Source organism: Malaya genurostris, chromosome 3, assembly GCF_030247185.1.
Source record: "Malaya genurostris strain Urasoe2022 chromosome 3, Malgen_1.1, whole genome shotgun sequence".
Classification (NCBI taxonomy): Eukaryota; Metazoa; Arthropoda; class Insecta; order Diptera; family Culicidae; genus Malaya; species Malaya genurostris.
Window position 1 is genome coordinate 142318382 of NC_080572.1, and position 27646 is coordinate 142346027.

Consider the following 27646-nt stretch of genomic DNA (forward strand, 5'->3'; position numbering starts at 1 on the left):
TGCTTGCATAAAAAACTTGAACACAAGCTTGGCGAAGAGAAGCTTAATTATCGAAATCGCAAGTATGTACAAAGATATAATTGCATATATTTGGGATAATGGTGTAATTTCGTTGGTCACAAAACAAATGCAAATCAAGACAAATGATGTTCGGTGTTGGTTCGGATTGATTGAACTTTTTGATTGTAGATCATTAGAAATTTTGGTTGCCTTGTTCCACATCAACGGCTCGAACAACCCCATGGGGCTGATTCTTGAAGTTTTTGCTTATAGCAAAGTTCGACACTAGTGTGACGGGATCGCGGTTCTTCGAGCGCGGGTTTTTTAAAACCGAAAAGATACATTCGGGTGAAGTGATAGTGTGCGACTAACAGTAAATCGTTTTAAAGTGTAGACATGAGTTGGATTTCGTGAAGTGAGGTCACCAGGACCATAAAAGCGCGACTATATGGATCGGCAGTGAACGTGTCGTAAAATTAGAGATCCTATAGTCATTCCCCCTCCCGGAATAAATGTTCGGTTAGTGCACCGGCAAAATTTAGTGTCCGCTCGAGTACGCCTGATCGTACATCAACACACGATCCCACTTCCCGTCGAATGATCATCCCGAGTGGGTGAGCAAACTTTGTCGATTTCCCCCATTTCGGCCTCAACACTCAGAAAGGCCTCCAGATACCTCCGTCCCATTCCGGCACCCGAGACCGGTGTTGTATAGGAAGCTGTGCAACCCAACTGTCTACCACCACCTTCGCGACCGGCGAGCAGAGATGGCATTTCACCAGAGTGATACACGCTGGCGTCAGATTCTTGTCCACACCGAGGATGCAAAAAACGAAGCATCGCACAAAGAGGAAAGCGCACTTCTTCTCAGTGTCGAATAGACACCATTTGAGTGTGTGCTTGTGGTTAAAGCAGCTGGCGCGAGTGAAACACATTCTCTTCGCATGAATCGCTCACACGCGCTCTCGTCTAACTACACCCAAGTGACCACTGGCGCGTGATGGTGAGCGAACACTTCTGTGAACTTCAATTAATAGAGAGTAGATCTGGCCTTGCTATGAAAAATTTGTAAGGAAAACCGAAAATTTTACAATAAATTGTTTTATTTTGCTGATTTTGCGTGTTCACGCTTCTTCTACGCAAACCATACAGCAGAGTGCTCACCGGCGTGTACACCTCTGTGAAAGTATCTGCATCCACCTCAGAGAATTTATTAGCTAATGCTCTAGCACTTTGGTGCGATTCAGTGGAAGAGGTAAAAGGAAATAAACAAACGCACTCATGATGCGTGCACACTTTATACAACAGTGGTGTATATATGTGAAAGAGAAGAGCTCTCGTTGAAGCTGTCAGTGCGAGGGGAGAAATTTTGCTTGCTCTTTGTCACACAGAGGAGATGGACATGACTGCCGGCGAGTCGCTCCTCAAGGTACGTGAGAACCCTATCTGCTGATCTCCCGTTCGGCTCGGACCAGTCGGTCCGGCAGCTTCATCTCATTAAGGCGCCCACCCTACCGACGGCCGCATCATGCTAGCCAACGATTGAATTTTTTAAACACTTATAATATAATTCGATATTTTGATTCTTAATATTCAAACTATATATAGGTATTACTGTTTTCTGTTTTTGATAAGTTTAAAATGACTTTAACTAAAGTGAATTTAATTTTAATCTATATTTTGTTTTGCTTAATAATATATTAATAATAACATGCTACTAAATGATACTATTTTAGTTATCAGTGACTCCGAAAATAATTAATGTGAAGTTGTTTTTGGTGAGAGAATAAGTGCCAATGTGTCGTTACCTTCTCTAGCTTACCCTGAGATAAAGTACTTTGGCGAGTTTTCATATTGAAGAAGTTACACAAGAAAAACCTGTTTGAATCCACCTAGTAGTGTAATGATGCCTTTCTCATATCAATCAAACTATCATATCTTACTGTAGTATTCTTCAAAATAATATTCTTCGATTCTTAAAAGATTAACTGACATCGGTTTGTTTGACCATCTACTGATAAAAACTATGAATTTGAGAAGATATGAGGTCGATTTGGAAAATTTATTACGGGTTTTCACCCTTTTCAGTGATGGTATAAATTTTTGACTTATTTTACCCTATATTTTCGGATCCGGAAGTGGGATCCAGATGAAATTTAGGAGTTCTGTATAGGACCGCAGAACCTTCCATTTGAACCTAAGTTTGTGAAAATGGATCGCGCCATCTATGAGAAAAGTCAGAAAACATATTTTCAGTTTTTTGCACATTTACCCCATAACTCCGGAACCAAAAATTAGATCTTAATAAAATTCAGGAATTTAGTATGGGACCTAAAGAGCTTTCATTTGAATGTAAGTTTGTGAAATTCGGGTCAGCCATCTCCGAGAAAAGTTGTTGCACTTATTTTCACATGTTTTTGCACAATTTACCCCATAATTCTGGAACCGAAAGTCGGGTCAAAATTATATTTAGGAATTTTGTATGGGACTTTTCATTTGAATCTAAATTTGTGAAAATCGGTCCAGCCATCTCTGAGAAAAGTTGTGCAAAAACGTTACATACGCACATACGCACATACACACACACATACATTTTGCGTACCCGACGAGCTGAGTCAAATGGTATATGACACTCGGACCTCCGGGCCTCGGTTTAAAAGTAGGTTTTCACAGTGATTGCATAACCTTTATATATGAGAAAGGCAAAACTTAGAAAACGCACAGGTCGCAGAGCCAGTTGCATTGGAGCAAAATGCAACGAAAAATTGACAACAATGGATAACATTATGCAAAATCGGCCCTTCTGATGGCTCCAAATTTTATCTAAAGAACTATATAGATTGCTTCTTTGAAAATCGGAAATTAAAACCATCAGTATAGTGCAAATTTGGGATAATTTGATTAGCTTTGTGCAATTTTTGCAGTGCCAAATTCGCAACAGTTTAAATATCGTTTATATAAAAACCGTGTTTAATACCTTAGAGGATTACATAATTTCGCCCTTCTGAATCCTAGACATTAATCCGGTACTGCCCTTTGATAGTTTCTTTCACTGTAATATTCAAATCCAGAATGAAATAATCAACATTAAAATTCTGTATGTTGTTATTTAGAAACACAACTATATAAAAAACCTGTTTTAATCCACCTAGTGGTGTAATGATGCCTTTCTCATATCAATCATACCATCATATATAATACTGTGGTATTGTTCAAAATAATTTTCTTCGATTCCTAAAAAGAATAACCGAAATCGGTTTGTTTGACCGTCTACTGATAAAAACTATTAATTGGAGAAGATTTGAGGACGATTTAGAAAACTTTTTACGGTTTTTCGCCCTTTTCAGTGATGGTATACAATTTTTAACACACTTTGCCTTATATTTCCGAATCCGGAAGTCGAATCCAGATGAAATTCATGAATTACGTATGGGACCACAGGACCTTTCATTTGAACCTAAGTTTTTGAAAATTGGTCGCGCCATCTATGAGAAAATATAGAAAACATATTTTCATTTTTTTGCACATTTTACCCCATAACTCCGAAACCGGAAGTCGGATCTAAACAATATTCAAGAATTTAGTATGGGACTACAAGACCTTTCATTTGAACCCAAGTTTGTGAAAATCGGTTAAGCCATATCTGAGAAAAGTTGTTGCACTTATTTTCACATTGTTTTGCACATTTCACCCCATAATTCCGGAACCGGAAGTCGGATTCAAATAATATTCCTGAATTTTGTATGGGACCATTTCATTTGAATCTAAGTTTGTGAAAATCGAATCAGCCATCTCCGAGAAAAGTTAGTGCAAAAAAACGTTACATACACACATACGCACATACACACACATACATGCACACACAGACATTTTGCGTACTCGAAGAACTGAGTCGAATGGTATATGACACTCGGCCCTCCGGGTCTCGCTTCAAAAGTCGGATTTCACAGTGATTGCATAAACTTTCTATATGAGAAAGGCAAAAAGAATTGTGCGAAATTGGTATAGTATACGGCCCATTTTTCATTTATGTCAGAATGTTCAATGAAACCAATCTGTACTTTAGTTTAGGTGTATTGTTCAAAATTCTAGAAGTAAAAAAGGGCTTGCACAATTCACACAATCAATTCGGAAGTATGAGGAAAGTGTGTCAGTTTTATTCGTATTCACGACAACCAGTTATATCTCTGACATTACACACCCGTAGTTTTTTTTTTTTCAGATACCTAATGTGACATCTCCAGGTGCCTGTGGAGTCGAACCAGACCCCGAGATATTTGAATGTGAAGACCTGAGCTATGGTTTCAACCTTAGTTGAAGCTGTAATTGGGCTGGTTCTCGATCCATCGAAAATACAACCAGTTGAGTTTTCTCCGTAGAAAATTCGGTACCCGTTTGAAGAGCCCATGTGGATAAGTTGGCAAAAGCGTCTTGTAACGGCCCTGGTAGTAAAAATTTTGTAGGATGGGGCTTATACATGAACCCTGAAGAAGACCCATGAAACTAAATCGTAATGTTGTCAAATCGCCATGCTCGAAATGCATGTATTTCTCACACAATAGATTAAATAAATAGTTGTTTATGACAGGTGAGAGACCATGCTGATGCAACTTCTCAAATAGAACATCAATGGAAACTGAGTCAAAATCCCCATTGACGTCGAGGAAAACTGATGCGACGCTAGACAATCGTTAGTTCCTTTGTCCCTGCGAAAACCAAATTGTGAATCTAAAAGCAAGCCATTAGTTTCGATCCAGTTGACTAGACGAAAGAGAATCATTTTCTCCAAAAATTTCTGAATACAGAAAAGAATAGCAATCGGCCGATACGGACTGTGATCGGAGGCTGGTTTTCCTGGTATTTCAATAGCCATAACTTTTACTTGTCTCCAGCCATATGGTATAATGTTACCCTCAAGACACATGTTAAATAAACTCAATAAGCGTCTTTTAGCAGGAACAGGCAGATTTTTCAACAAGTTGAAATTATTTTAGTCTAATCCTGAGGCTTTGTGTCGGTCCATATTCCAAAGAGTGCTCATTGCTGTTTCTCTCGTTAATCCGTCAACAAACCGTCGCCAATAATCGCGTTTCTTAGTTTGAATCAAACATTTTGTCGTGAATACGACTTACTTTACTATGGGGCGCCTTTTCAAAATTAGCCATATGGAAGAATGGGCAGAACTTAATCGCGAATATCTCGACTTGTATTAATGGTAGCAACATAATTCTTTCACCATTTCATCAAAAATATGATCAGGAATTCAGGATAATATTTTGAACAGTGTGCGATAACCACAAACAACTCAAAAATTAAGTTTTTTTTTAAATTTGAAAACAACGCGGAAAACTTTTTACTTTCGCTTGGGTTTTTCGCGCAAGGACGACGATTTTGAGATAGTCAGGCACATATCTTCAACTGAATGCGTATAAAAGGGGAACCGTGGTCGAAAATCGATCATTTCTTTTCGTGCGTTCGATGGAAGCAGACGTCGTGGGAATCATCAACCAGCAGCGACAGAGAATGCACCTTCTGCGTGGTTAATAAAAACCTCAAACGCTCAGGTCGCATCTCTCATTCGCTTGCTGGCCATCGAAGCGCGAGGACCAGCCAGCAGCAGCAGCGGGAGTTAACCAGCAGCGAGAGGGAATGCACCTTCTGCGTGGTTAATAAAAACCTCAAACGCTCAGGTCGCATCTCTCATTCGCTTGCTGGCCATCGAAGCGCGAGGACCAGCCAGCAGCAGCAGCAGCGGGAATTAACCAGCAGCGAGAGAGAATGCACCTTCTGCGTGGTTAATAAAAACCTCAAACGCTCAGGTCGCATCTCTCATTCGCTTGGATGCCATCAAGGCGAGAGGACCAGCCAGCAGCAGCAGCGGGAGTTAACCAGCAGCGAGAGAGAATGCACCTTCTGCGTGGTTAATAAAAACCTCAAACGCTCAGGTCGCATCTCTCATTCGCTTGCTGGCCATCAAGGCGAGAGGACCAGCCAGCAGCAGCAGCGGGAGTTAACCAGCAGCGAGAGAGAATGCACCTTCTGCGTGGTTAATAAAAACCTCAAACGCTCAGGTCGCATCTCTCATTCGCTTGCTGGCCATCGAAGCGCGAGGACCAGCCAGCAGCAGCAGCGGGAGTTAACCAGCAGCGAGAGAGAATGCACCTTCTGCGTGGTTAATAAAAACCTCAAACGCTCAGGTCGCATCTCTCATTCGCTTGCTGGCCATCGAAGCGCGAGGACCAGCCAGCAGCAGCAGCGGGAGTTAACCAGCAGCGAGAGAGAAGGCACCTTCTGCGTGGTTAATAAAAACCTCAAACGCTCAGGTCGCATCTCTCATTCGCTTGCTGGCCATCAAGGCGAGAACCAGCAGCGACTGAAACTGGATTCTGAGTCTGTTATTGGATCTAAATTTAGGTCTTGAACTCAGGGTCCAGTTCTCTATTCCAGACTTCTATTCGGTTCTTCTTAAAACCATAATAATACTCCTAAAGAATTATGCGGAATTTACTTTACTGTACCTCTATACAACCCATTTTTGTCGTGAATACGACTTACTTTACTATGGGGTGCCTTTTCAAAATTTACCCTCTGAGAGAGTGATAAGAATCAGAACGCGTTCTAAGGAAGAGAACAAAATATCTGCTGCTGTACAACAAATCGTCCGGGAAATATGTTCCGAAAAGTGGTGAATATCGCAGTGAGTTCCTCAATTTGGTCCTTGTGAATGCTAGAAAAGAGTCCCTTCAGCATATTGATAGTTTCTTTCAATAAAATATGCAAATCCGTAATGAAATAATCGACATTAAAATTCTGTATGCGGCTATTTTTATAGCCGTTAGGACCGCCCATTAGTGAAAAAGCTACAAACGAAATCAGGTAGAAACAAGCCTCTCAACAAAACTTGAATCAGTTTGGATTGTATCGCCACTGCGAGCAGATGTGTTTTGTGTTGTCTGCACGCTTTCGACAAGAGCGATTACGTCACAGCTGCCAGTCATTAGCATTGGAAAAAAAACAACGATGGAGAGCATTGCACAATATCAGCCGTTCTAATGGCTCTAAAAGTTTTCTAAAGAACTATTAGGATTTGTTTTTTGCAAATCGTAGGGAAATATCCTCAGTTTACTACATATCAAGAACAGTTTGCTTAGATTTGTGCACTTTTCGCTGTGTGAAATTCACAGTAATCGAGATCAAGTGAAGCTTTCTTTGTTTTTGCGAAAAATGTGAAAAAGGGGAATGCGTGCATAATTCATACAATTGATATTCGGAAGTGTTAAGGAACATGTCAGTTGTTTTCGTATTCACGACATCCAGTTATGTCTCTGACATTACCCACCCGCCTTTTCATTTTGAGTTTCTTTTTTCTCTTTCAGCTTTTTTCTCTTTCAGCTCTGAGCACTCTTTGTCTCACCACGGGATTTAAGAACGAATGTTAGTTTTCGCGCCAGGTATACGTTTCGTCTGCGCTTGAATTTCAATGTCGAGAATCAAACCAGCCAAATATATATGTTTTTAATCATTGGGACTACACATTGTCTGTTGATTGTAAATAAATTCTTCCACCGGAGGAAGCGCCTGTGATGTATCTAGTTTCTCAGATATCAAGATCGCGTAGCTTTTCCAATCAATGATTCGTGTGAGATAATATGAAACATTGATTGTCTCCGTTGGTCTTAGACCACTGGCGATTGAAACCATGATCGGCAAGTGATCACTACCGTTAGGATCATAGATTACCTTACACTTGCAATGTAACTGTAGCGAAGTCAGCGAGCTGTAACTGTAGCGAAGTATCGAGCACATGGATAAATCCAACGCGCCTGCGCGGTAAGGAGGTCTTGGATACCGTGTCATTTTCCCGTGTTAAGAATGGTCATATTGAAGTTGTCACACAGATCTTGGATTAACAACGAGCGATTATCATTCCCACCGTAGCTGTCGACGCGATCGGATGTGTATTCGCTTCAATCCAGTCCAGTACAGTCCGCATCAATCCGCTTTCAAGGTCGTTCTTTTGTTTTCGCAGTGTCGATAGTGATCGGACAATCGGGTGTGCGAGTGAGTTGAGTTTTTTTTTTGCACCGAGTTAGATATCGTGATTTGTGCTTTTTCTTCGTGGAGGTTTTTTCACCGTCACACAGCCATAGATAGACAATTGTGATTGTGCTTTTTTCCTCACGGAGTTTTAGGCATCTATTGAAGAGGCAATCGACCAAGATCAGGTCTTGGTGGCCGTTTCTTTTTGCAGCCGAACAAGCTAAGTATTGTTTTCATTTTGTTGCTATCCTCTGATTATTTAACTTACATCTTACATAATCATATCTGTGCGGAGATAGCTCCGTGTAATAATAATGGTTCCCCCCACTCCGGATAAAAAAATGGAGACAGATCCAAAACCACCCCCACTTGCTCCTACCCCTTCAGCTGACAATAAGATTCCGAGGGTACAGAAGTATCCCGATGAACCTTTGCTTTCGGCCGGTTCCTATGTGGTCTATTTCCGGACCAAGAATAACAACAAATTGAACCTTATTAAAATAAATCGTGAATTGACGTCTCGGTACTCTACTATTACATGCATTGATAAAGTACGCCCAGGCAGGCTTAGGGTTCTCTTAACCAGCTCAAAGCATGCTAACGAGATCGTTCAAAGTGATCTTTTTGCGCGGGAGTACTATGTATACGTGCCAGCCCGCGAAGTAGAAATAGACGGCGTAATCACAGATGCGAGCCTGACATGCGAAGATATTCTTAAGTACGGGGCCGGCGGTTTCAAAGACCCCCTACTTAAGAATGTAAAGATACTGGATTGCAAACGGCTGCATTCAGTGTCTATCGCCGGGGATGATAGCAAATCCTATCCCCAATCAGACTCTTATCGAGTGACCTTCGCCGGCTCGGCATTACCCAACTACGTTCTCCTGGACCGGGTTCGTCTGCCTGTTCGTCTCTATGTGCCGCGGGTCATGAATTGCTCCAATTGCAAACAATTGGGGCATACAGCCTCTCATTGTGGTAATAAGTATCGTTGTGCTAACTGTGGAGGGGCTCACGCCGATGGCTCTTGCGGGAAGAGCATCGAAAAGTGCCTCTACTGTGGAGATGACCATCATGACCTCGCGGCATGCCCTGCGTACAAACTGCGAGGAGATAAATTGAAACAGTCTCTCCAGTCTCGTTCCAAACGGTCTTTTGCAGAAATGCTCAAGAGTGCTACGCCACCTAAACTCACCGGAAACCTTTACGCTTGCTTGTCAACTGACGAGTGTGATTCTGACGATCCCCAAGAAGGTACATCTTCGGCAGTCCCTCACAGCTATAGGAAGAGGATAAATATTTCCTCTCACAAGCTCCCTAGCAAGGGTTCGAAGGTATCTTCTGAGGGTCCCCCAAAAGTAACAGCAATGGGAAGTGCTGGTAAAATTAAAAAACCAAAGCAAACAGCTACTGATCTTGAGAAACTCAGATCTAAAAATGAATTCCCGGAACTTCCTGGGTCATTAAAATCCCCAAGTGTCCCAGAAAACCAACCAGAAAATCGACCGAGTGCTGGATTCATAAAATTCTCGGATATTGTGGACTGGATTTTCACAACTTTCAATATTTCTGACCCCCTGAAACAGCTTATGATGAGTTTTATACCCACAGTCAAAACGTTTCTGAAGCAGTCAACTGCAAAATGGCCCCTCATTTCAGCGATTGTATCCTTCGATGGCTGATTTATTGAACGAGGTAATGGATCCGATCACTGTTTTACAGTGGAACTGCAGAAGTATCATACCGAAAATAGACCCCTTCAAAGTATTAATAAACATCTTGGAGTGTGACGCATTTGCCTTGTGCGAAACATGGCTAACTTCTGAAATACCAATTACCTTCCATGATTTTAATATAATCCGCTTGGATCGAGAAAACCCCTACGGAGGAGTACTTTTAGGGATCAAAAAGTGCTATCCCTTCTACCGGATAAACCTCCCTTCGATACCAGGTGTTGAAGTTATTGCATGTCAAATCACAATGAAAGGCAAGGACCTTTGCATTGCTTCTGTATACATTCCCCCAAGAGCTTCGATTGGGCATCAACGGCTTTGTGACATCATGGAGCTTCTTTCTACACCTACGTTAGTTTTAGGAGACTTCAACTCTCATGGTACGGGATGGGGCTGTCTTCAGGATGACAACAGATCAACTCTGATCTACGACCTTTGCGATAACTTCAATATGACAATTTTAAATACGGGAGAAATGACACGGATTCCTGCACCACCAGCAAGACCAAGTGCGCTGGATCTTTCCATTTGCTCGACATCGCTACGGTTGGATTGCACGTGGAAGGTAATCCCTGATCCCCACGGTAGCGATCATTTGCCTATCGTCATCTCAATCGCCAGCGGATTAAGACCATCGAAGACAATCAATGTTTTGTATGACCTCACACGAAATATTGATTGGAAAAGCTATGCAAACTCTATATCTGAGAAAATAGAATCAACACAAGAACTTCCTCCGGAGGAAGAGTACACGTTTTTGGCTGGCTTGATTCTCGGAACCGCGATTCAAGTTCAGACGAAACGTGTACCGGGCGCGAAAACTAACATCCGTCCTCCCAACCCGTGGTGGGACAAAGAGTGCTCAGAGTTAAACGCTAAAAAATCTGCAGCGTATATCATTTTTAGAAAAAACGGAACACCTGATAATTATCGGAATTACGCGGCGTTAGACATGCAAATGAAGAACTTAATTAAAGCAAAGAAACGCGGATACTGGCGCCGTTTCGTTGACGGATTAACAAAAGAAACATCGATGAGCACTCTTTGGAACACAGCCCGACGAATGCGCAATCGAAACACCACGAACGAAAGCGAGGAATATTCTAACCGCTGGATATTCGATTTCGCTAAAAAAGTGTGTCCCGACTCTGTTCCGAACCAGAAGATCTCCCGCGTCGCGACAGCGAATACAAACGAAACACCGTTTTCGATGGTAGAGTTTTCTCTTGCACTCTTGTCGTGTAACAATAAAGCCCCGGGGCTAGACAGAATCAAATTCAACTTGTTGAAAAATCTGCCTGACCCTGCCAAAAGGCGCTTGTTGAATCTATTCAACAAGTTTCTTGAGGGTAATATTGTCCCTCATGACTGGAGACAAGTGAGGGTTATCGCCATTAAAAAAACAGAGAAACCAGCCTCCGACCACAATTCGTATCGGCCGATTGCTATGCTTTCCTGTATCCGGAAATTGTTTGAAAAAATGATTCTCTTCCGCCTAGACAATTGGGTCGAGACCAATGGCTTGCTTTCAGATACACAATTTGGTTTTCGCCGGGGCAAAGGAACGAACGATTGTCTTGCGTTGCTCTCAACCGAAATTCAAATGGCATTTGCCCGTAAAGAACAAATGGCATCAGTCTTCCTAGATATCAAGGGGGCTTTCGACTCAGTTTCAATACATATCCTATCTGAGAAGTTGCATAAGCATGGTCTTTCACCAGTTTTGAATAACTTTTTGTATAATCTATTGTCCGAGAAACATATGCATTTTGCGCAGGATGATTTGTCGACAATACGATTCAGTTACATGGGTCTTCCTCAGGGCTCATGTTTAAGCCCCCTTTTATACAATTTTTACGTAAGCAATATTGATGAATGTATCAACACATCTTGCACGCTAAGACAACTTGCCGACGACAGCGTTGTGTCTATTATAGGACCCAAAGCTGCCGATCTCCAAGGACCATTGCAAGATACCCTCGACAACTTGTCGACATGGGCTCTTCAAATGGGTATCGAGTTCTCTACGGAGAAAACTGAGCTGGTTGTATTTTCAAGAAAGCGAGAACCAGCACAATTACAGCTTCAACTAAGGGGTGAAACCATAGCTCAGGCCTTCACATTTAAATATCTCGGGGTCTGGTTCGACTCCAAAGGCACGTGGGGATGTCACATTAGGTATCTGAAACAAAAATGCCAGCAGAGAATTAATTTTCTTCGCACAATAACCGGAATTTGGTGGGGTGCTCACCCAGGAGACTTGATCAGGCTGTACCAAACAACGATATTGTCCGTGATGGAATACGGATGCTTTTGCTTCCGATCCGCGGCGAACACCCATTTCATCAAGCTGGAAAGAATTCAGTATCGTTGCTTGCGTATTGCCTTAGGTTGCATGCAGTCGACTCATACGATGAGTCTCGAAGTGCTGGCGGGCGTTATACCACTTAAAAACCGATTCTGGGATCTCTCATATCGATTGCTGATTCGATGCAATGTCTTGAATCCGACGGTGATTGAAAACTTCGAAAGGCTTGTCGAGCTCAATTCTCAGACCCGTTTTATGTCCTTATATTTTGATTACATGGCTCAGAATATTAATCCTTCTTCGTTTGTTTCCAACCGTGCGCATTTCTTGGATACTTCTGATTCTGCTGTGTTTTTCGACACATCCATGAGAGAAGAGATTCGTGGGATTCCGGATCACGTACGCCCTCAAGTGATCCCTAATATTTTTTATTATAAATTCAGAGCAGTTGACTGTGAAAGGATGTTTTACTCTGATGGGTCAAATCTCAACGGATCAACAGGCTTTGGTATCTTCAATAAAAACATCACCGCTTCGTACAAACTCAGTGATCCGGCTTCAGTCTACGTCGCAGAATTAGCTGCTATTCAGTACACCCTCGAGATCATTGAAACCTTGTTTAAGTTCAATAGAAGCTCTCCGTTCAATGAAGCCAGGAAAGTATCCCCCATATTTTCTGGGGAAAATACGGGAACACTTGAGAACTTTATCTGGTCGGTCTTATTTAATATCCTTAGTCTGGGTCCCATCACATTGTTCCATTCCAGGCAATGAACAGGCAGACTCATTGGCTAAGGTGAGTGCATTAGAAGGTGAAATTTATGAAAGACCAATCTGCTTCAATGAATTTTTTAGCATTTCTCGTCAGAGGACACTCGAAAGTTGGCAAACTTCATGGAGCAATGACGAACTGGGACGATGGTTATACTCCATTGTTCCCAAAATATCGACGAAACCTTGGTTCAGGGGGATGAACGTGAGTCGCGATTTCATTCGTGTGATGTCTCGACTCATGTCAAACCACTACACATTCAACGCACATCTCCGGCGTATTGGGCTCACGGAGAGCGGTCTCTGCACCTGTGGCGAGGGTTATCAGGACATCGAGCATGTCGTGTGGTCGTGCGTAGAGTATCGCGACGCCAGGTCGAAGCTACTGGAATCCCTTAGGGCCCGAGGTAGACCACCTGAGGTTCCGGTCCGAGATGTGATGGCGAGTCGGGATAGTTCATATATGTTTCTCATATATCAGTACCTTAAACACATTAATATCCAAGTGTAATCTGATATACCTCGCTCAGAAAGTATAATCTCCACCTACAGGTTCGACACTAACATCCGCCCGATTCTCTCGATCCCCGTCCCTGTCCACCATCTTCATTGGAACTAACAAGATCTTTTTTTTTTTGTCACTAACTATTCGTTCCCCCTTTCTCCGTCTCTTCACCATCTCGATGGCAACTAACTAGATCTTTGTAGTTTTCTGACATTTTGTTTCCATACCCCCTTTTTACCTCGGTTTCCACAATATTTACTTTTTTCTTTTTTCATTCTCTTCCGTAACATCACCATCACCGCCTACGGTTCTACGCTCCAGTCGATGACCAGCATGCGGGCCACCCGCCGGGCCTTCGTAGCCTGGGGGTGTTTCCCGCGGACCCACACGAACCGAAAGGAAACGGCCTTAGATAGCGCCATCTGGAAGACCCATGCCACATACAATGGATTCTAGTAAATCTAAGACGACATAATCTAATGATATTATTCTAGTTTTAAGTCGTTAATTAGGATTAGAAAATACCCTTGGCATCTTAGAGCGTAAGCAGTGTGCCTAAAAATATATTATATTATTGAATAAAAAAAAAACGAGCGATTATCATTATATAATCAGCCCCATCCCATACCATGGAAGTTAAAGTTTTCTAAGACTAACCGTAGGGTGAAAACTTGTTCCATGATGTCTTCGAGTAGTCGATGCCCTATCGAGACTCTGGGAGGAATGTATATGAAAGCTATACATAGATCTTTGCCTTTAATATTGATTTCGTAAGCAAGAACGTCAATTCCTGGTATCGAGGGAAGATTAATTCTAGAAAAGGAATAGCACTTTTTGATTCCTAAGAGTCCCCCTCCATAAGACTCGTCCCGATCCAGGCGAATAATATTGTAATTGTGGAAGTCTAAGGTAATGTTAGAAGTAAGCCATGTTTCACACAGGTAAAATGCATCGCAGCTACAAGTATGTAGCAGGTATTTGAAAGAATCAAGTTTTGGGATGATATTTCTGCAATTCCACAGGAGAACAGTGATAATATCCTCGAAGGGAGAGGCCGAATTTGGTCTTTTCCTGCTTCCTCCAGGCAACGTTTAAGATATTCCTTCGCCAGGGTCGTCTGAGCTACCTTCATTAACTGGTAGGAGAGAAAACGGGTTTTTAGGGTGCGATGAAGTCGTTATTTCAACATCTCCGAGTGTTGGAAATAATAATTCAACCATTTTCTCACAGCAGACAATATCTTTATTCAGTCAGCTCAAGCTGGAATGGTTTCTATTAGTATAAGGTTATGATGAAGTATGATAGCAACTTTCAATTTAGTGTTCTTCCAAATTTTAAATCAATGTCGGAAATTTCAATTCATGGAACGTTTAAAGCGAATAATTACAACTGCTATTAGTTTAATTCGTGGTCTTTGCACCTATTCAGAATAGTTTGTTGTTCATAATTTAACGCGTTAAATTCAATTCCAAATAACTTACACGCATAGATGCAACGATAGTATCTCTTAGAAACTGCAACAGTACAGCGTTGAAACAACTAATTGTATTTCTTAAAACTACTAATTGTAGATAGAATTCAAGTAATATGAGAAAAACTATCAATCTAGCATCACCTTTCTGGCTTGAATAACTGCTTCTTCCTCAGGTTGTGTTACTGGTTCTTTCCATTATCATCCGCCATTCTCCCTAGCTGACAGCGGCTAACGTCGTCGCCTACACGATCATTAGTAAAGGGCCAATGCGCTGGCGGTTCATCCGTACTAACATCCCCGCGCCCGTAACACTGCGTATCAGACACAGTTTTACCATTCTGCTGAACGTCTAGAATCGCCAGCTTGCAAGCCGGTCGTATCAGTATTCCACTGGAGGTTTGAACGAGTGCCTTTCGAACTATTCCATCCTTGCCTCGCCTTGTTTCAATAACTCTGCCGTGGATCCAACAGTTTCGTTTTGCTCCGTCCACAATATAAACTAATTCTCCGACTTCGATCGGTCGTGTCTCTTCAAACCATTTAGTTCGCCTACATATAGTTGGAAGGTATTCGCGAAGCCATCGATTCCAGAACAAATCAGCTTGGTGACGGATCTGGTTCCAGCTAGATCGTAGTGCATTTCTCGAGTCGGTTGATTGTGCAACGGGCTGTTTTATTCCACTAGAACTTCCCAGTAAAAAATGGTTGGGAGTTAAGGCCTCCTGCTCTGGTGTTTCCAAAGAAATGTAAGTTAGCGGTCGACAATTAACAATACCCTCAGCTTCCGCTAATAATGTTAGAAAGGCTTCGTCGTTAAGCCTTCTTGAACTCTCTATACCAATCATTGCTGATTTGATGGAACGAACCATTCGTTCCCATACTCCACCCATGTGGGGAGCTGCAGGGGGGTTTAAAAACCAATTAGTATTCCCATTGGTAAATGTCTCCGCTAATCCACTATTGATTTGCTTCTGTAGTATTCTCTCAGCGCCGATGAAATTAGTTCCATTGTCGGAGTATACCTCAAGAGGTGCTCCACGTCGCGCAACGAATCTTCGAAAACAAGATATACAACTCTCTGTACTTAAGGTGTGAGCAACTTCTAGATGGACTGCCCTAATAGTAAGGCACGTGAATAGTGCAACCCACCTCTTTACATTGCTACGCCCTACTTTTACAAGCATTGGCCCGAAGAAATCCAAACCAATATAAGAAAATGGTCTAATAAATGCAGTTAATCGCGCTGCGGGTAACGGTGCCATTATTGGGTTTAATGGTTGGCATTTTCTTATTTTGCACATTTGGCATTCTCTGGCAATTTTCCTAACCATTGTTCGAAGGTGAGGTATATAAAATTTTTGTCTTATCTCATTCACCACGGTTTCATTATTAGCATGGTGATATTTCCGGTGATAATCATTTAGCAGCAAATGTGTAACAGTGTGATATTTAGGAAGAAGCATGGGAAATTTCAAATCCATATCAATTTTTATGTCATTTGGGATTCGTCCATATCGTCTTAGAACTCCATTTTTATCTAAGAAAGGACATTGACCATACAGTCTGCTGGTTTTGCTTAGGGTAGTCCTTCCATTAGTCGCTGTTAACATGGCATACTCGACTGGATAGCTTTGCCGTTGGCGAATTCGCCAAATGATATTTTCAGCTGATATTACTTCATCATGCGTGAGACATCCAGTAAGACGCGAGTTCCTGGTGGTTCTTGTGTTAAGGACAAAACGGTTCATATAAGCTACAGTCCTCAGCAAACGCTTCCATTGAGAAAAATGGTTAAGTTGTATAACAGGCTCAGTGTGCTCAATCAAATGTACATGGCACGATTTATGTTCCTCTTCTGTATGAAAACCTCTTAAATTTGGCTGTTCTGGCCATTGATGTTCTGGCAAATACAGAAACTCGGGCCCTGCGAACCATACTACTTTTTTATCGATGCTTATCGAGTGGTTCTCCTCAATAAATTGAGATAATCGGGATCCTAGGACAGCTGCCTGAAGTTCCAAGCGAGGAATCGACAAAGGTTTGAGCGGAGCCACTTTCGTTTTGGCTGCAACAATGACGCATGAGTTGACGACTGGATAGCTTTGCCGTTGGCAAATTCGCCAAATGATATTTTCAGCTGATATTACTTCATCATGCGTGAGACATCCAGTAAGACGCGAGTTCCTGGTGGTTCTTGTGTTAAGGACAAAACGGTTCATATAAGCTACAGTCCTCAGCAAACGCTTCCATTGAGAAAAATGGTTAAGTTGTATAACAGGCTCAGTGTGCTCAATCAAATGTACATGGCACGATTTATGTTCCTCTTCTGTATGAAAACCTCTTAAATTTGGCTGTTCTGGCCATTGATGTTCTGGCAAATACAGAAACTCGGGCCCTGCGAACCATACTACTTTTTTATCGATGCTTATCGAGTGGTTCTCCTCAATAAATTGAGATAATCGGGATCCTAGGACAGCTGCCTGAAGTTCCAAGCGAGGAATCGACAAAGGTTTGAGCGGAGCCACTTTCGTTTTGGCTGCAACAATGACGCATGAGTTGACGTCTTCTGATAAAACAAATCGCAGGTAAGCCACACAGCTGCTGGCTTCTTTGCTGGCGTCTACAAATATGTGGAGTTGTGTAGATAATGCACTCGCTGTTACGTCATTGTGCATATACCATCGAGGTATTCGGATGTCAGCTAATATTGGAAGAAGAGAGGTCCATTTTTATCAGAGCTCGTATTGTTCGTCTTCGATTTTATCATCCCAATCTATCCCGGAGCGCCATATCTGTTGTATCAAAATTTTGCCATGAACGGAAAATAGCGCCAGAAGCCCTAGCGGGTCAAACAGACTCATAGTGTATCTCAACACTTGACGTTTCGTTGGTCTAAGATTCTTTTGAATGATTAGTGATATATCCTCTCGCATTTGTGTGGAAAATCCATGAACGTCTTCCCCAGTCATCCACAGCATACCTAACACCCGTTCCTTGATATCACTTTTGTCAATATCTCGGCCTTTTACGACTGCTATAGGCGATTCACCGAGGGAGCGAACTAAGTCGGGTACATTGCTCAATCAATTGCGAATTTCGAACCCACCTTTCTGATGTATCGACGTAACTTCCATAGTAACGCGTTTGGCCTCCTCAATAGAGTTGAAACTGTCCAAGTAGTCATCTACATAATGACCCTTGATGATCGCTTCTGCAGCTCTCGGCCATCGGTGAGCGAAATCCGTAGCATTCTTGTTTTTTATATAATGCGCGGAACACGGTGAGCATGTCGACCCGAAAGTGGCGACGTCCATGATGTACACCTCTGGATCACATTTTGGATTATTACGCCATAATAATCGTTGAGCATTACGATCTTCAGCGCGAATACGAATCTGGTGAAACATCTCGCGGATGTCTCCGCTAATGGCGACTGGGCGTTGTCGAAAACGGAAGAGGGCACCAGGCAGAGAGCAAAGCTGATCTGGACCTTTTAAAAGCATTGAATTTAATGATATGCCAGCTACGCTCGCTGCAGCGTCCCATATCAATCGAACCTTTCCGGGTTTCCGTGGCCGTTCCTAGAGGAAGGTACCATACCCTCCGCGAATCGGCATCGGCAATTTCGTCCTGATTGGCCCGATGAGCATAACCTTTGGTCTGATACTCACTTATCTGCCTGTTCTTTCAAGTGTGGATTTTTTTCCATTCTTCTCTCCAGACATTCTAGTCGATGTAATGCCATATGGTAGCTTTCTGGAAGCTCAAAATAGTCGAATCGCCATAGAAGACCAGTTTCGTATTGTCCTTGAATACGTTTTGTGGAACTCTCCAAAATTTGCCGCGCTCTCTTTTTCTCGTTAGATTCAAGTGCCATTAACGATTTGATTCCTGCGTCCTCTTGTCCAAAGTACATTTTCGCAATATCGTGTAGAGATTTTTCAGCCACTTCCAATATGTGGCAAGATACTCCGGTTAACACTTTTTCTCCCTTTCCACCGAACACGCACCAGTCTAAACGAGTTTTGGCAGCCACTGGGTCTCCTTCTCGTCCTTCTCTATGTTTCAATGGCAAGGATAACTTTAACTGATCCAGGCCTAAAAGAATGCGAGGCTGTGCATTTTCGTAGTTTTGGATCGGAAGTGATTGTATGGGGAGGTTCAATTCGGTCACCGTTCTAGCTCGATTCACTTGATATTGTTCTTTAGCTTGACCCGAAATAACGAATCCGATTTCATGCGATGCTGGCTCGCGCCGCGTTACGTTGCCAGTCCATTTCAAAACAAGTTCACCTTTAGGTCCGCTTTCTCCTAGTTGTTCCGCTAGCGACTGCTCAACAAGTGTTAAAGATGAGCCATCGTCCAAAAAGGCGAATGTATCGATAGATCCTTTTTTACCACATACTGTTACTGGCATGATTCGAAAGAAAGCTTTCGGTGTCTGATCTCGGTGATTGAGACTATCTGAGGCTACCGTATCTTCGACTTTTTTGTGTAGCAGTCGATTATGTTTGTATTGGCATGCGTCAATGCCACACTGAATCGTGATTCTACAACGCCGTCTTCCATGTTGATTAAGGCATGTACGGCATATCTTGAGACTACCAACTTTGCGCCACCTCTCATCAACAGTCATCCTTGCGAAATGTTCACAGTCTTTTACGTGGTGATTGACTTCGCCACATATCAGGCATTTGCGGTCAAAAGTTTCATGTTGAGTATTCTCTGGTATCTGATCTTCCACCTCGGAGTGTGTATTAAGAAAGTTACTGTTTTGTTGCTTCGTTTTGTGATCTCTTTCTACCCGATTGCGTTCGACCTTGCGATCAGATAGTGATGTTATTTGACTCGCTGCCAGAACAAGGTGTGACATAAAATCGGTAAAGCTGGAGTTTCAAGTGCGTGGGAAGTTTATCCTCCAGTTCCTGAAGGAGAGACGGGTTTGTTAGTTGCGCTTCTTGTTCCGCTGCGATAATGTGATCACATAGACTTTGCAGTTCCATACCGAATTCTATGATCGTTTGTAATTTCTCCATCTTTGGAGCAGGTGCATTGCGCACTCGCTGTATAATAGAATTGATTAATAACGCAGGACGGTCATAGAGCATTTTCAGTGTTTCTATTACTTGTGGTACTTAGCTTGGCAGAAGTAATCGACTGCGCACGGAGTCACGAGCCATTCCTTTTAAGCATTGTTGCAATCGGATGAGATTTTCTGCATTAGTGAACCCACAACATTCAGTCGTTATATTGAATTGGCTGATAAATACAGGCCAGTCTTCTGGATTCCCACTGAACTCAGGGAGCCCGTTCGTCATAACACGGCGAGCTGCAATCTGCGCCGGCGATAGACCAGTATGTGTCACATCTTTAAAACCTGACAAATTTGATACATTATTTCTGCGGCTAGACTTTTGTAACACTGGTGGCGACACGTTTTTACTCCTAGCGTCACGGTAACGAGATTCGTATTGTTTGCTGGCTTCCGATGGATTGTACTCAAGCGGTAATGGTGGTAACACGTTTTTAATCCTAGCGCCACGACGATGAGATTTGTATTGTACGCTGGCTTTAGATGGATCGTATTCAAACGGTGATGGTGGCCGGGGAACTGAACTACTGTAGGTTGGTTCAGATTGTTGATATACAGATGCGGGGTTATCATTTTGAGAGCTGGCTGTCGTGTTGTTTGGCGATTCAGTTTCATTGGATGCATTCGGTTTCGAAACCTCCTTATTTTCAGATTCAGCTGTGCTATTGAGAGCAGCTTCAACCATCGATTCACCTTTTCAACGCTTTTTCGACCGCTACTCTTGCGGCTGACTACGCTTCCGCTAGCACTTTTTGCATCGAACAGAGACTTCCTAAGTTCATATCTCTCTTTCAAGAAAGTTCTCTCCATAATTTCCTCTTCCTCGAGTTTTTTCCTATCTGCTGCCTCTTCTTCAGCGATTCGCTTTTTCTCCAAAGCCTTTTCTTGCAGAAATCGTTTCCTAGTAATGTCATGTTCTTCCTTCAATTTTTGTAGTTCAAACGCAGCATTTGAGGAACGTCTTGAGTTGCTTTCTGGTCCATTGCTCACGTCAAGCGATAGACATGCTGTACAAGTCCAATCGCGATTTTCGATCGAATCGGTGACACCCGCGCAGGTGAAATGGTACCAACAATCGCATCTATCACATTGTACCATTTTTTCTGCCCAGTCAGAACGTCCACAAACAGCACAGCTGCTGTCTGCATTTTCCATCTCATTTATCATCGAATAGCCATAAATTCTTGAGTTTGTTGGAAATAATAATTCAACCACTTTCTCACAGCAGACAATATCTTTATTCAGTCAGCTCAAGCTGGAATGGTTTCTATTAGTATAAGGTTTAATGAAGTATGATAGCAACTTACAATTTAGTGTTCTTCCAAATTTTAAATCAATGTCGGAAATTTCAATTCATGGAACGTTTGAAGCGAATAATTACAACTGTTATTAGTTTAATTCGTGGTCTTTGCACCTATTCAGAATAGTTTGTTGTTCATAATTTAACGCGTTAAATTCAATTCCAAATAACTTACACGCATAGATGCAGCGATAGTATCGCTTAGAAACTGCAACAGTATAGCGTTGAAACAACAAATTGTACTTCTTAAAACTACTAATTGTAGATATAATTCAAGTAATATGAGAATAACTATCAATCTAGCATCACCTTTCTGGCTTGAATAACTGCTTCTTCCTCAAGTGGTGTTACTGGTTCTTTCCATTATCATCCGCCATTCTCCCTAGCTGACAGCGGCTAACGTCGTCGCCTACACGATCATTAGTAAAGGGCCAATGCGCTGGCGGTTCATCCGTGCTAACACCGAGAAAGACCGTTTCAAACGCTGCTTCATGGAGACCTTTAGTTTTCTTCCCGCTTTATGTACGTTGGACCCGCCGAGAGATTACGAAGACTTCCGCCGCAGTAAATGCATTTTCCAGCAGTCTTTCTGCAGAAATCGTCTCCATGGGCCTCTCCCCATTCACCGCATTGCGGTTTATTGCAATAAAATATGGCCTTATATCCAAACTGTTTGCAATTGGAACAGTGCATATCCGTGGTACATACATGCGTACTCGTAAATGAACCCCTCCCACTACCAAATAATTTGGGAACACAGATCCGGTGAAAGTCCTGCGAAATAAGTCTGATGGGTGGAATTTACCGTCTATCGATTTGGAGTGCAATTGCTTGCACTCCAGTATTTTCACTGACCGACTCCGTCCTACATTAGATCTACGGTTGTCGTCACGGACCACATCGTCGATATCTCGTCACGTACACGCGGTACTCCCTCGTAAAAGGCTCACAAGCAGTAATCTGATTTGCTTGCTTCAGGTCGGACACGACGACGAGCAACTTGTTTGGCGACACTTTGTTCATAGGTTTTATTGCCGTGTAATTCTTTGTCGGATCTCGAGCAATATTCATAACTCGAAGCGATTTTGTTATGGGCCGGATGTATACCACCCACGGACCCTCCCCCAAACATCGTCCTGATAAACCTTACGACGAGTGGTTGGTTTCTCAGAGGAGGGAGCGGAATCATGTATTGAAGGCATCTCGTAGTCACAGTCCGTGTCTAAACGCTCTACTTCTTCATCCACATACGAGGAATCCTCCTCCAGACCGCCTCCATCGCCATTGGTAGTAGAATTTCCCACACTTTCAAAAGTAAAAAAAGAAGTGAAAAAATTTAGAGAATAGTAGAAAGAAAATTATTATTTCAAAAGTACTTAACTAGTATGGCACGATAAGCTGTTGGATGATTCAATCCTTCGTTCCTTTTTGCGTGACCTTGAAATACCGGTGGACTTGTAGATCGCAAAACAAATGCGATGTTATTGTTCAATAGTGCTCAGTGAAACAAACAGTCCACTACTGCTTCCGACGCGACGTACCCGCACAAAACTTGCTTTGTTAAATCCACAATCCTCGCTGCTATATTCGAGTGCTCTCGCTTAGATAAGCACCTCCGCCGATGTCGATTATAAAACGCATGTGTGCTAATCGAACACTTTGATACGAATGACTCTCCAGGCCTTGTTTCAAAAGTTTTCTCAGTAGCTGCATAGTCTTTCGGTATGAGAAAGGCAAAACCTTCCCAAAAAATAAGAATCAGTTTCGAACCGATTTGCACTCTGTGCGGTTTATAATACCAATGTTCTCATGTGTGTTTGCTAGAATTTAAGTGAACCACTATTTTGATGCGAGTGCGACCAATTTTTTTTTCAATAATATATTTGATAAGGCACACTGCTTCAGCTCGAAGATGCCGAGGACATTTTTTTCGTCAACAGCCTACGTTTTGAAGGTTATACCTTTATCTGCAGGATGAAAAGAGTAACAAATATTTCTCGTCAAGTGTGGTGTAACATTTGAAATAGTTTGGTGAAAAACGGCTACTCTACAACAATCACTTCTCACGCACCTCGAGCTCAATCGCACGAGAGCCATTTTCATCAACATACCGCCTTTTCTCCGCATTTGAAGAAAACGCAGATTTACCTCGATCATGGCGTGATCAGCACCTTTCATTTTCAACATGATAAAAGGCGAGTGGGTAATGTCAGAGACATAACTGGATGTCGTGAATACGAAAACAACTGACATGTTCCTTAACACTTCCGAATATCAATTAGTTGATTAATTGTATGAATTATGCAAGCATTCCCCTTTTCCGCATTTTTCGCAAAAACAAAGAAGGCTTCACTTGATCTCGATTACTGTGAATTTCACACAGCGAAAAGTGCAAAAATCAAATCAAACAGTTCTAGATTTGCACTAAACTGAGGATATTTTCCTTCGATTTGCGAACAACAAATCCTAATAGTTCTTTAGAAAACTTTTAGAGTTATTAGAACGACTGATTTTGTGTAATGCTCTCCACCGTTGCTTTTTCATCCATCGAAATGACTGGCAGCTGTGACGTAATCGCTCTTGTCGGAAGCGAAACTAGCTTTGCAAACGGCACAAAACACATCTGCTCGCATTGGCGATAGAATCCAAACTGATTAAATTTTTGTTAGGAGCCTTCTTTTACGTGATTTCGTTTGTAGCTTTTTCACTAATGGGCGGTCCTAACGGCTATAAAAATAGCCGCATACAGAATTTAAATGTCGATTATTTCATTTCGGATTTGCATAATTTATTGGAAGCAACTATCAATATGCTGTAGGGATTCGTTTCTAGCATTCAGAAATACCAAATCGAGGAACTCACAACGATATTCACCACTTTTCGGAACATTTTTCTCGAACAATTTGTTGTACAGCAGCAGATATTTTGTTCTCTTCCTCAGAACGCGTTCTGATTGGCTGGTGTTGACATGGGTCAAATGAGATAGGTTTTTCAATAGTGTACTATTGAAATACTTCAATGTTTTTGCTATACACGTTTAAGTTGAAAATTTTCGATTCTATTGGTAGTTAGATTATATAAATCCTTCCACATATCACTGAGCTATGAGCTTTCAAAATACGAGAAAGGCAAACGCGCCTTATGAATTATCCTCTTTGATACTCGTTTATACCAAACATTTCAGAAAAGTTTAATTTTTAACTATTTGAGATTATGTCACACAACTGAAAATTTTATCATAAAATTGTGATCATATTTTCGATGGCATGTAGAAAAAATTATGTTGATTCGATAGATACAACAAGAGATATTCACGATCAAAAACTTATCACTCTCTCAGAGGGTAAATTTTGAAAAGGCACCCCATAGTAAAGTAAGTCGTATTCACGACAAAAACAATTTTTTATGAATTTTGACAATATTTGTGTACTTTTCCAACATCCCCGTATAACTGTCTCTTGTTGTTTTTGATAAAAAGTTATCATTTGTCATTTGTTATTATTTGTCGCTTTCCAGTTACCTCATCAAGTGCAATGCTGCTCCGAAGTCCTCAATGGTTTGTGATTCACTTAAAGTTATGGCAACCTTCTCAACGCCACCCAATGGAGACAATGCATCTCGTGCTTTGCTGCCAAATAATTTTTCTAAATAGTTGGGTCCATGAGATGCTAGCAAGCTTTGTAAAAAAGAGGCTGTTTCTTCCACAGGCGGTCGTTTTGCTGCATAGTTAATAAAATAATGTCCTATCGTACACATTCGTTAATTTTTCCAACAACACCTACCTGCGGTGCAGAGTCGCATATCTTCATCATAACCATCTGAACAGTCGGGAGCACCATCACATAGATATTGAATGGAGATGCAATTACCGTCTCCAGGACATTTGAATGGTTCGTACGGATGGCAAGCCTCTATAGAAAATAGAAAAGATGAAATTCAAGTGAAGGTTGTTGTGGATTCAACTATATATTTGTATTTTTAGCGTAAATAACGTGTTGGCTTCATATTGAAAATACATCTAATATTTCTGAAATAAATTATATAATCAACAAATTTTAACAAACGAATTATAGCTAAACTTTTAACTTAGAACTACCTCTATGTTATATAAATAGGGCACGGTGATTCTAATTATATCAATGTAGTCAAAATGGCCTTTGTACACCCAGAGGTAAGTTAAAAATTATTTTACATGCATTGGGTGAAAGAATATTTATGGGATTAGGAATGTTGTAGGTCATATTATTACAAGAAAATACACCGAAGATATGAGCTCGTTTAAATGCAAAGCATTGTTCATTGGAGGCCCTCAATGTGCAGTTTTTCCATCATATATTTGCTCCAGGATTTTGACGTAAACATGCATTACTATGAGGCGCCTTTTCAAAACTCGCCCTGTGGAATAATGGGTAGAACTCGTGAATATCTTTTGTTGTACTTAACGCAGCAGTATAATTATTTCCCCATACCATATAAAATATGTTCAGCAATTTATGTAAAATTTTCAGTAATATGTTAATTAAAAACAATCTAACATCCGAACACCATACATGTAGTTCATGTATTACTTAGTTTCAATAAATAAACGCAGGTTTTCAGAAGGAAGCATTTGGAGTCGATTAGATCTATGGTCAAGTAAAACCAGCGAAATTTGTTATAATAGCCCTTCATCATGCACTTTCTCGCTTCCGTCACGAGATCACGTTTCTAAATCCATCAATAGTTCGATATCCGCAACCGCATCACTCTCGCTAACAATTTATTATCAAGATGTAAGAGGTCTTCGTACTAAACCAGCACAATTCAGCGAGGCGGCGGTGTGCAAGTTGGAGTGAAAAGAGATGTAAATAGTATCTCAATAACAGCAAACAGCCAACATATAGAACAAGCTACCGTTCGAGTTAAATTGAAACTCTTTTCTTTATTCGTTTGCGCTGTCTATCTTTCACCTAATTCGGATGTTGCCCTGTATGATACACACTCGTTTTGTGTTCAAGAGATATTTAAGCAGGCTTCTGAAAATGATGTTATTGTGGTGATAGGTTACCAGGTTATTTTACCACACTAAAACTGGAATTATGAAGAATATAAAAGCTCGCTGCTTCCAATAAACTCATCCTCTGAGCATGAAATTGTTTTAGTAGTTAAATTGTTATCGAATCGACTGCGGCAGATCAATGATTTTGTGATGAACCTGTGATATTTGATTTACTCAAGCCACCCTGGGCACTGATGAAAGTTGACCGTCAACATTCTCTACAGAAGAAATTCAAACAGCCCTAGTGGAACGCCGAGCTGCAGCATCTACGAAATCGTTTGCGAAATGCAAAGAATCGGTACTTTAAAACCAATTCCGGAATTATGTGCAGCGTATTGAGAGTAGCGTGAAACGCAACCCAACTTCTTTTTGGAATCACATCACCAGCCGTAACAAATCTAAAGGCATTCCAATTACCGTTCGTTACAAAGAATTTCCAGCCGAAACATCGTTGGGCACGGCGAACCTGTTTCGTCGATCTTCCAAACTATCGATCCCATTCAATCCTTAGTTGCATACCTAAATTGCTAGAGAGCATGTTACACAATATTAACTTATCAGTGTTTAAGTGTTTGAACAGTCATTTTTATAGCGTTATGTTTCTCTACCATTCTGTTATTTCTGTTGAAGCTATACACTTTTTCTCATTATCAATCGAGTTCATCTTATATAAATTAGAAATTAATCTTAAGCACTCGAAATTTACCCTGGGGTAGTCAATTTCTCAGGCGAAACGATATATCAGGAATCAGAACAAATGGGCAGCCCAAGAACGAATCTTGTGCTTTATCCAACTAGTTGAAAGTAGTAAAGCTGGTTCAGGACCAACGAAATCATTCGTTGCACCAGCTCTAGCCAACTCATCAGCCCATTCATTTCATGTAATACCAGAATGGCCGGGTACCCATAAGAAGTAAACAGCATTTGAAATGCTAAGGTCTCCAATTTGAGTTTGACATGCGATCACTAGATTCGACCGTGAATCAATCGAATTGAGTGCTTTTAAAGCTGTCTGACTGTCGGAACAAAAATAAATTCGTTTACCACAGATTCTCTGCTGAAGTGCCGATTGTATTCCAAACAGAATCGCGTAGATTTCTGCTTGGGAGACAGCACAGTATCTACCAAGTGGATGAACTACAGTAGACACCAGCACCAGCACGACCATTCAACAGAAAACCGTCCGTATAACAAACTATGTGTTCATCAAGTTGTCGTTCCAAAAAAACCAGACAACCATTCTTCACGAAGAGAATAGCTCACATTGAATGTTTTGAAAGGAAAACTGCGTGTGAGAGTTAGGTCACTAGGAGCGAGTAAATACTCATCCCACGTAACCATTTGAGACCACCAGCGAGTGTGGCTAGTAGCATAATCTACAGCGT

The 27646-nt window shown here is 41.5% G+C and overlaps 1 protein-coding gene across 3 annotated transcripts in view; it reads right to left on the bottom strand.

Moving 5' to 3' along the window:
* LOC131435451 (IDLSRF-like peptide) overlaps positions 1 to 27646 on the bottom strand; it is a 303940-nt gene that overhangs the window by 155005 nt on the left and 121289 nt on the right. For all 3 annotated transcript variants that reach the window (XM_058603347.1, XM_058603348.1, XM_058603349.1), the window contains exons 2-3: positions 25006 to 25134; positions 24744 to 24942 (exon numbers count right to left, since the gene is read on the bottom strand). In XM_058603347.1, the coding sequence (XP_058459330.1) occupies positions 24744 to 24942; positions 25006 to 25134 (328 nt within the window). The remainder of the gene's footprint in view (positions 1 to 24743; positions 24943 to 25005; positions 25135 to 27646) is intronic.